Source organism: Solea senegalensis, linkage group LG11 (assembly GCF_019176455.1).
Source record: "Solea senegalensis isolate Sse05_10M linkage group LG11, IFAPA_SoseM_1, whole genome shotgun sequence".
NCBI lineage: Eukaryota > Metazoa > Chordata > Actinopteri > Pleuronectiformes > Soleidae > Solea > Solea senegalensis.
The window spans coordinates 10,272,623-10,283,604 of NC_058031.1; the positions used below are offsets into that span (position 1 = coordinate 10,272,623).

General features: G+C 40.3%; 1 protein-coding gene across 1 annotated transcript; it reads right to left on the bottom strand.

Annotated features, from left to right (window-relative positions):
- Nucleotides 1-6,205: 6,205 nt before the first annotated feature.
- Nucleotides 6,206-10,115, bottom strand: hoxc13a (homeobox C13a). The gene is made up of 2 exons (XM_044038825.1): nucleotides 9,309-10,115; nucleotides 6,206-7,267 (listed from the first exon to the last, which is right to left on the bottom strand). The coding sequence occupies exons 1-2, from the start codon at nucleotides 9,970-9,972 to the stop codon at nucleotides 7,011-7,013; spliced, it is 921 nt and encodes a 306-aa protein (XP_043894760.1). The 5' UTR covers nucleotides 9,973-10,115; the 3' UTR covers nucleotides 6,206-7,010.
- Nucleotides 10,116-10,982: the final 867 nt, after the last annotated feature.

Consider the following 10,982-nt stretch of genomic DNA (forward strand, 5'->3'; position numbering starts at 1 on the left):
TCGCTAATTAGTTGATTTGTAGACGCCGAATAAATAGAAATGTGACACTGTATTCATTCTCTGTTATGCCAAAAAAAAGGCCTTCCCTAAAAAAAAAAAAAAAAAACTTTTCAAACTTTACTTTGCACTTATTCCGCAGAAAACAGCACCGTAATGTGAGCATGATTCAGGCATTCTGCCAACAGACGGAGCAAGAATTTCTAATGTGGTCTATGGTCATCAAACTGGCCAACCATCATCCTCATATTCTTATGACTGACCTATACTTTTTTGCATTCCTCTCCCAAGTCCACAGACGACTCATTAATTGAAAAATACATCCAGGAGGCCTTTCCAAGCGTTTATGGCTTTCTCTAGTATAATCAGTCCAGCAACAAATTTTGCAATTCCACTTTCCCCACCTTATAAATTCCATAATTTACCACCGCCCACTACAGACTACACATAAGGAAGGCAAAAATCAATTTATGGATCTCAAAAGTTGTCATAACTCAGCAGAGGGAAGCTGCCCATGTCTCAAATTATGGCACTTAAGAAAAAGTAAGATTACATCAAGGACAATAGTTCAGACTCAGCAATGACGCGGAATTAGACTTGAGGAGGAGAAGAAAAAAAACAACACTATTCCATGAAGCACGCGCACTGATGTCGCCATCAATCTACTCAAGTTCACGACACAGACACGTTGAACTTGATATTGAACTCAAATACTCATCTTAAATAAAAGAAAAAAGTGAAATAAGTTGTTATAATAAAACGGATTAAATATGTAATGGACTTTTAGCATGTGGCAGCTTAAAGTGAGGGATAGCATCGCAGCTACTAAAAAATAATATATGCATATGCATATATATACATAGCTGCTTCTACATGCACATCTGACGCCCTGAAAACAAAATAATTGAGTGTAGGGTAAAAAAGTGTGATTTTATGAACTGATAACTAGTAAATAAGAAGCTGTGGATTAACAGGAGTGTGTGTGTGTGTGTGTGTGTGTGTGTGTGTGTGTGTGTGTGTGTGTGTGTGTGTGCGCGTGTGTGTGCTGAATGGCGTTAGTTGTGTGCAACAAAAATTGCCGATGAAGTGTTATGTGAGAACATGGACATTCATTTAAATATTGGTTTGGGAACAGTTTGCAAGTCAGACGATATCTGATAGCTGTATCCGTCACTTGTCACCAGATATCCCATCTAAACCAAAGGCTCCAGGCCTGGCTCTCGCCCTAAATAGAAAGAAAAAATATCAAATGTTTAAACTGGAGAAGCCCTCTTGGATCCATTGCGGTTTCATTTTGTGCTCTGGCCAGACTCACTGCACATTCTCGCATCTGGTTAATCAGTCACTAGCAATGCAGCATCCCTTATATAGAGTTTAAAAAATAAATAAAACACCATGTCCCTCAGTCTGATGAGGAGCGTGGAGCGTCGTGGTGTCACTCCACGGCTTCTCATTTACCAGCGAGCGGGTGAGTAACGTGCAGGCTGAAGTCGCCACTTTACCTCGGAGAAATGAGGCCATGTGTTGCGCCTCCTTGCCTCGTCTCTCCACGCCTCCGATCCTCTCTGCTCAAACAGATTCGCATTTCACATTCAAACAACTGCTGGTCTGTTCAGTGCATCTCTGGCTCAGCGATGATGTCATGTATAAGCTGCTGCAGGCCTTCAACTCTCATTTAGCATAAAAAACCCAAAACCTTCCTTTAAAGAAGAACTTTAGTAACAGAGCATATAGCACTGTCAAGGTCACTGTCTAGTACACTGTCTGCTCGATATTGAAATTGCCCTCCTGGAATCCACTGGTCCTGTCCAGACAGGGTAATAGCCTAAACAAAGGGCTTTTCTTCTTTCTTCTTTCTCTTTCTCTCTTTGATTCTGTGCAGGCAGGTTGCCACAGTTATAGCCTTGCCGTGTAGCCCTTTTAAAGCTTCCTTCGTGGAAAAAAAAATCCACCAGGGGAAGCCTGCAAAAACCACACCAGTGCTAAGGCTTACTTGAAAGGATTGGCTGATCTTTGTTTACAATAAAACACAATAGCTGATGCGGATTTGCTACAAACACAAATACCATCATCTATTAAAACTATAACCCTGAGATAAACAAAAAACAAAAACAGAACATTTACTTTCACTTCAACTTGTTAAGGGCCATTCATATCATGTTAAAAAATAGAGCTGCATATTTATATTTTAATTTATACATGGATATAGCCTATATACAACACATATATAATTAGTCATTCTTGTGAAGTAATGTGCAATTTAAATAGCGCAAACTAGCACTGAAACTAAACGGTTAGTATTTGCGTCATGGAAACAAACATTTGAACTTGACCATCACTTTGTTTGAAGTTAAAACAAAAAAGTAAGCCACAGCGGGTTTTCTCAAATAAGAAAATACTATTTTTGTTTTATTTATTTACTCATTGATTATTGTCATTTTAAAATGCAGAAGGAACAAGTGTGTGCGCGCGCGTGTGTGTGTGGGTGTGTGAGTGATGAAGAAATGCAAATATAAACCCCTCATCCACTGCAGCACTATGCACCTATGATTAATAAATTATTAACATTAAAACCAAAACTTAATTCACGTCCTCTCTCTTTGTAATTCGACAAAGATTTTCTATTTATATTCTCATTTTTAACGCGCGTTAACAAGGGCGACATTTCTATTCTTTTGAACGTGTTAAACGTGTTAAAATGTGCGTATATTCGCAATGCCGTGTAAGCAGAAATGTCAAAGAAAAATTGTATAAATAAATAAAACAAACGAGTGCAGAAACCCGGCATGTTTTGGTTTCCTTTTATTATTTTTTGCCTTTGCTGCGATACGTCGTTTGTGAGAATTCAGAACAAAATCCAAAGAGCGGCATTAAATCACAAAACATTTAAAGTAAAAAAGTACTGCAAACAGCAAACACATGAAACAGATTTGGGACAGATATGACTCCAGGTGTAACATCTGTATTCGCTGCGCCGTCCATTTTAAGCCGGCATGTATCAGCCACTAGTTTAAACAACAACTTTTTTCCAAACTTTATCAATAACAAATGTCATGCCAATGGTTGACAAATATTGCCAAGTGCACAGAAAAAAAAACAAGCAAACACTGAGCCAAAACAATGTCTGTGAAAATCAAAGTGAGCCAAACTGCACTGCTGCTACGTGACAGCAGCAGCAGCAGCAGCAGCAGCAGCACTTCCTGATATTTTCCTCTGGTCACCAGCAGAGGTTATCAGCCCCCTGTCTCATGCCTCTGCAGCAGAACAGCGGCCTGCAGCTGCAGTGACGCCTCCACACACCAACACCACCACAAGCAAACGCAGCTCATTCGTCACTTTTCATTTTCATTGTTAAATCTGTGGCAGCAGTTTAAAAAACAAAAGTTTCCTTCATTCTGATTTGAGTTTGAATAGATGCAGAGTCAGCACTAAGTTTACTCCGGTACTCTCGTGGTTCAGCACAGTGAATGGTAATCCCGGGTGTGCCGACTGTTTGATTAGGTGACAAGTTTAGCCAGTAAAAAATTAACTTTCAGGAAACGCTGTATATGGCAGCTCCAGACTCACGCGAACTTTCAAGTTTTATTTTACATGTGTACATAAAACTAAGAGGAATTTGCCTGCTTCGTTACCTCTACGTGTAGTCATTGTGATATTTTATTCACACCAAATATTCATTCAAAAAAAAAATAAAACTTCCATATTAAATGTTAAAACGTATTTGTATTGCCGTATAGGCTCTTAACACGTTGTTTGACAATTCTATTCAAATAATAACCACAAAGAGATCAAATTAACAACATTGACCTTTTTGTCATTATGGTCTAAAAAAAACTACTAGGGGTTTAAAAACATAAATCAAATCCATATTCATATACATAAAACAACTTTATTACTAATCCGCCTCCAACAGCATATTACTCAATAGATTTCAAAAAAGTTTAGACAAACTTTTCACAAAGCAAAACCCGTGTAGACCTTCAGTCGTGTGTAAGAAGAAAATGGCCATACCTTTAATCGTTATATTGTGGGCGACGTCGTGTTATTATTTCCCCTCGCTGTGCAGACAGTGTGACTGTTTGCTGCGGATTACTGGTGTTGGTGTGAGACGTCAAAAGTCCTATACCTGTCCCTTCGTGGTCAATAAGACAAAAACCTCAGGGTGAGTGCATGGAACCATTAGTGGTTTCCAGAGGCATGGCCAAAGAACAACTGCATTTATGCAGCAACATCTGCAAAAACACATACGAATATCGAGCCCAAATGTCGACGCAAAGCTCAAGAGATGGTCAGAAATGCAGGTCAGAGGATATCGCTGCACTTCCCCTTTTTTATGTATTTATGGCACGTCATTAAGTCCGGCTGTCTAGACGGGGAAATAACACCTTGTTTGCCTACAAACAAACCGCCAGCATTGGTGTCCAGCCCCCTATTTATTATTCACAATCTGCTGTGATGTCAAGGTCAAAGTGACTGCATAGTCATGGTCAAGGGTAAATCAGGAGACCCAGAACTTTCGACCGGCAAGGATTGAAAATCCAGAGGCAGACCAAAAACAAACTTCAAAAGTCACGGCTTGGTTTCTAATAAACCCCCTAAAAAAGACGCGAGGATGGAAACAGTGACACGCCCCGCCCAAGACCTGCATATATAGACATTTAAATTAAATAAATAAGCAAAACTTAAATTCGAATTATTATGTTGCACCAGTATGACATTATACACTATATTATTTTCTGAAAAAGCAACAATGTTCATTACGATTATTACACAGTTTTAGGGGCCACACTTTAATGCAGTATATGGGACGGGGAAAAGATAAAGAGGCCGTACTTCCATTTATGTCTAACATGGAGACTCATATGCGTCAAAACGTACATTCATTTACTGCTTTAATCTGTCTCAGGACAGACAGAACTTAATGTTCAATTTTCAAACTGTCAATAAAGGGAAATAATCCAACTTTTGAAACACTGTGGCCTTCATACTTCATAACACTGTCTGCGCGTTTGATACGAAATGTGCGCGGCCCCACGAAACTTCACAGATTTGATTTCAGTGCAGCTTTAGAATGAGATTCACGCTTATAATGTGTGTGAGCGCACACTTGTTATACATACGCGTATTGAGTATTGCTGTATAATTTGAGTTCATGTGTGAAACAAAATTGAGCGCAATTATGCGCAATGACGACGCAGAACTCATCTATGTTTGTTTGTTTTGTTTAAAAAAAAAACTAAACCTAGATAATCCTGACCGTACGGCGCACCAACTGCTGCAAAATTATATAAGCGGATGGTTTAGATTGTTACCCTATTCTCATTCTCCTATGTCGCCTGTTATTAATATCTATAATCAATCATCAGCCATATATAAGCAAATATCTTAAATTCGTGAGATGCATGGAAGAAAGAAATTATTTCATCGCATTTCTTGGAATATTTGGCTTGTTTGGATATACATATGTATATTATGTATACACACGTATACACACATATATTATCAGACACAACGAAGTTGTACCTGCAGCATGGGAAAATAATCGGTGGTGAAAGTGAGTGTTGAGGCAAACGTTGGCATAGATTGTGCCACACCGGTTCCATCTCTGACATTAACTCTGATTCGAAATGCTGTGGCGTTGTGTGGGGAGGACAGGGTGGGGTCCATGTGGGCACAAGGAGCGTTTTTTTTTCCACACACAAAACTGTGTCTGTCAATTATGTGCAGAAACAGGAATAAGGCCAGACACCATGATTCATGTCTGCAAGTGTCACAGAATGTTGCCTTGCTGCTAAGTGAACACGAGTAATGACTGCATTATCCCTTGATGCCATTAACTCCAGGAACTTCAATGTGTCTTCATCAACATAAAAGTGTGCACTCGTTCATCCGCTGCTGATGTTACAGTCTCACCACTGCAGAGGCAAACACACGACTCATGGAGCTTCTGCTATTGAATAACCGCCGCTGTAATTTGAAACGAGAGGAAATCCCGCTGCAAGCACGGGCAGCTGATAGACTTCAATATTTGATCATTTTCATAATCATCATTTATTTATGAAACACGGTACCGGTACGCAATTCAACAGCACAAAACAGTTCCACATACTGCACGCATAAGTAAAAAAGTACAGGCTTCGTACAAGGCGTGTGATCAGCTCCAATAACTACACTAACAAAGACAGAACAAAAATAAAACCATTGTGCATTCATGTGTAATACTCACTGACTTTTTAATGGTTTACAATCATTCCAGTTGCATGACAGAATCCTTCACTGATAAAAGGAAAACACATACTGGTCTTGGGATATTCCAGTTTACAGGTCTGCCATACTAGATAATATGAATTAAATAATAAAAGGCGCATTGCACTATACAGATTAACAACATAGCAGCCTTTGTTTTTACCCCAGGCTTAAAAGGACATATACTCCATACAGAGGAAAATAACTTGAAACTCAGAGGGAATTAACAAAAAAAACAAACATCATCCTCTCCCCGGAAAGTTCTCTCTGCACGTGAGCTTTGTGTTGTTCAGCGTGTCATTTACACCACCACAATTCTTGTCCATATGGCGATAAGCTTTTTAAAAAACAAAATGACACCAAGAGAGTCATTTCTTCTGATCTGATCTTTGAAATGTCATCAGTCCTTTAGAGATTTGGTTTGTAGAAAAAAAGAGGAAGAAAACAAAAACACTCAATGCTTGTCTTAGAAATACAGATATTTTAAATATTATATATTTATATATGTACATTCATATAAAACAAATGTGAACGGTGTTGTCAATATTTTCACAGTTCTTCTCTAACTTGAAAGGGGGGGCGTGGTGGCATGGTCGATGGAGAAGATGGAACTTAAATTACACCCCAAACAAATATTGAAGAAATTAAAAAAAAATAAAAATACAACCACTCAGCCTAGATGTTCTTCAGCCACGACTTTAGACGCAAGAGGTAAAATTATGGCATGATGTTCTGGAAGGTATGAGTTGTGTAGGTCGCTGATCTCATCAAGTGGTGTGCATGTGACTGCTCTTGGATTTACTGACAAATTTCTTTTCCTTGACTCGCCGGTTCTGGAACCAGATGGTGACTTGACGCTCCGACAGGTTGGTGCCGGCTGAGATGCGCCTTCTCTTGTCTTTGGTGATGAATTTGCTGGCTGCATACTCTTTCTCCAGCTCCTTCAGCTGGATCTTGGTGTACGGAACCCGCTTTTTGCGCCCGCGACGGTAGCTACTGACTTCGGGCTGCAGCGGAACCACATCTGCAAGTAAAGGGAGGAAAATTGAGAGGACGATATCAGACTTTGTGTATTAAAAAACAAACAGACAAACCGCAATGTTCCACGAATTCAGCGGCACTACTATAGCTGACAGAGTGCGTGGGTGTGGGTGTGGGTGTGTGTGTGTACAATAGAAATCCTGCTGCAGTCAGGATCTCAGGTGTACTGCACCTGACATGTAGGAATACAAATATTAAAAACATTTCAGTACAATAATGTGTCACTACATGTTGCTAGAACACGATGCATCAGTTTTATGTCAGGTTACAACAATAAAAACTGTATAATGTGGCTATAATGATCGTCATTTCCTCTGTCGCCTGTTATATCTGTTAGCCGATTCGAGCACTTATATTATTATTATCACTGTTAATATTATGCTGAACACGTTTGAACAATAATAATAATAACAATACATTCATAAAGTTGAAAACTATATTGTATAAATATATCACAACTATTTGATCAGAAAGTAGAATGCCAAAAAAAAATTTGAAAACCTTCGAATTTGAATCATCATAAGTTACGGATGGACAACATGATCTTTTCCCCCCGCCAGATCACAATTTTCCTGTCTTTCCAATTTAAATATGAAATGTACACTTTTGCGTGTGTTTTTTAGTTTGTTTGTTTGGTTTTTTTGACAGTGGATCCACAGCCTTATTTGCACAGGTAAGCAAAGTTGTGGTATTGCACCTTTCTGCCAAGCCTGGAGCTGAGTGCAGCACACAGCCAATGGGAAACATGACAGGACAAGTAAGGCAATACTTTCACAAATGGTGGCAAGCAGCAGCTATTTACTCCCGTAGAATATTAATGTCAGGGTTTTAGAATATTCATTCAGACTTCATTTTGGTCTCTTTATGAAGAGCAAAGGATATTCAAACATTAACTTCACCATATCCTTGTTATTTAGGCACTGTATACACACAGACTGAGGATAAAGCTGAGGGGCGTTCACCATTTGTGCAGTTTTCATATTAAAGCAAAAATAATTCACTGTGTGCGCGCGTCAGCTCGACTTTAAGGCAGTGTAGTGGGACAGGAAATATGGACAATGCGCGCTCGTGTTTTGCGCATGTGTGCGCGCGCCTTTGACTGCGCGCCCGTGCTTGCGTGGCTTGCATGTGTATTTTCAATATAGCGGGGTGGGCGGGTGCTGTGTGGGGAAGTTCAGACCAGGTCTGCCTATATGTGATGATTTAAATACTTTGAGATTTCACGAAATCAAACACGTGATTAAAAAAAAGAGAAAAAAAAGCACAGTAAAACACACTGTAAACTGAACTCATGTTCTAAGCCCTGTCCACAATCACATAACAAGCATAATAGAACGTGAGAGGGTGATCCTGTTATATACAGTGGACTGATAATTGGTTGTGGGCAAGTTGTGTAACATGATGCCAAGGTCTGAATGGAGTGTTTATGATAGACAAATGAACCCTTACATATATGCAAAAGGCTGTGTTCACATGTCATTAACGCACAGAGATTGACAAAACCAAACAGTAAACAATCTCAGTAAATGTAATCTCGTGGAGTGGGCAAAGGTTTGTGCTGGTGTCACTCTCTACACTGTGACTCAAACTTACTAATTGACTTCAGTGAAGAAAAGAAAACTGCAGATAACTTCCACTGCATGTGTTCCTTTTCTGAACTTTCATTAAGAGGCAGTATTCAGGCCACGATTGGGATTAGTAGTCTTGTGCACACTTCTATGAAAATACTGACTGTGTTAAATGTCAAACTGCAGAATATTAGGCATATTATTTACAAAAGGAATGAATGTTATATGTATATAAAGCACAATTTATGTTTCCTGTAACTTCTTACAGTTGATTTTGGCACTTCAACATAATTAAAAATGAATGAATTAGCAAATAACACCTGAGCCTAAACAAAGTTGTGGGACTTTATTAAAATAGCTGTATAAATGTAATAATAAACAGGGTATCACAAGACTAATATATGCATTTCAGAAGTATTAAGACATCTTAAAAATATGTATAAAAATATATCTTACCTGGGAAAGGTGATTTCCACAGATGAGAAGACTGTGTTTGCTCTTTGGAGCAGTACACCTGCCCATCCCAGCCATTGGAGAGAGCCCAGTGCTGGTAGCCCTCCATGGGGATCAGGGCGTCGTGCCGCGGTTCGGGGTGGGCACTGATACTAGGCACCACTGACACGTCGAGATATCCAGGAACAGCCTGGTAGGAGCTGGCGAAGCTCGGGTAGAAGGCAAACTCTTTGGCCCTGGTAGACAGTTCTTCCGTGGGCAGCGCTGTGCTGGGCTCGGCATATTTTTCTGCGGGGTGGTATGAGCAAGGCTTCTGCTGCAAGTTCACGTTGTGCGAATGGGATAAGCGACAGCCGTAATATGGGTTTCCAAATGGGTAACCGTAGCTCAAAGACGCGCTGGATGATGTTTGCGGAGCGGGACACTGACGGCCGGTGTCTGGAGAGGAAATATCCGAGTAGACGGAGCCTTGGTGGGTCGCTATGGTGCCAGAATGTCGTCCCAGCGCGGGGTGCGACATCAGATCCCTGCAGTGGGTCGCAGGGCAATTACCGCTTAGTCCCTCCATTGTTTGGCTTTTATTCTGGTTGTTGTCATTCGGGCTTTTTTCATAAACGTACATCAAGGTGTCCGCCCAGCGTGGATGCAGAACCAGCGAAGTCGTCATATCAGGGGCTGCCGATGCTTTTTAAAAGTCGACTACTCCAAGACGGACACCTCATTTCCAACTACATTTTACACCACGCGCATGCGCACAGCAGGCCCTCGTGTGTCCACTTCATTAAGAATCTGGCACGTGATACGCTAACGAGTCCTATGAGATTGGGTTTGTGAGTCGGAGCTGAGCAGCCCTTTAAAGACCCACTGCCTCACATGTCAGGTTTTTTTTCCGCAGAAGACCGAAGCATATCATTGGCTTAAATCACATAGACCCGCACCCTTAAAGGGATACTTTAGACTGGGGCAAACGAAAACAGCCTGTGAAATTTGGCCGACTCTGACCAGAGAATATAATCGCATATGATACATGTCACAGTTTGTACACGGAAAATAAAACATATACACGTTTTACCAAATAAAGCTGTTAAACTAATGTCTACACCCTAATCGGTTTGGAGCGCACAGCAGTTTGTGTCCGACCTGTTTTACTGCTTCCTGGGAGCAATTTCTTTTTGCAGCTGAATGTTAGTTTGATGACTAAAAGTAATAATAAACAAGTGGAGGTTTAATCTGGGATCCCTGCTCTGTGGTAAATTCAATATCAGTAATGTAAAACGAGAACAGAGAGTTGTCAAAGCAAACATGAATATGTAAAGCGTGCAGTTTTATCAAGATATGCTGTTGTTCGGGAGGAAGCACTGGGTCACCTATTCACATGCTGAGGTGAGATCCTGTGACTAAACCTGGGTGTGGAATATTCCTTTTCAGCATGAATGTAATAATCACACATGCTGCCTTTTGAGGAAGTCACAGTTTAGTGTGGAGCTACGAATTATAGCACATATTTTTGGTATGGGATGCTTATTTTGTTGTTAATCAATCAGATGTAAAAAGGATCATTTGGCAAAGTGTGTGTGTGTGTTGGGGTGGGGGGGTATGCAGTGAATGAGAAGATGCAGAACTAGGAGTTTTATATTAGTCAAGAGTGTCGTGATAGCTCTGCAGTGAGAGCCACAA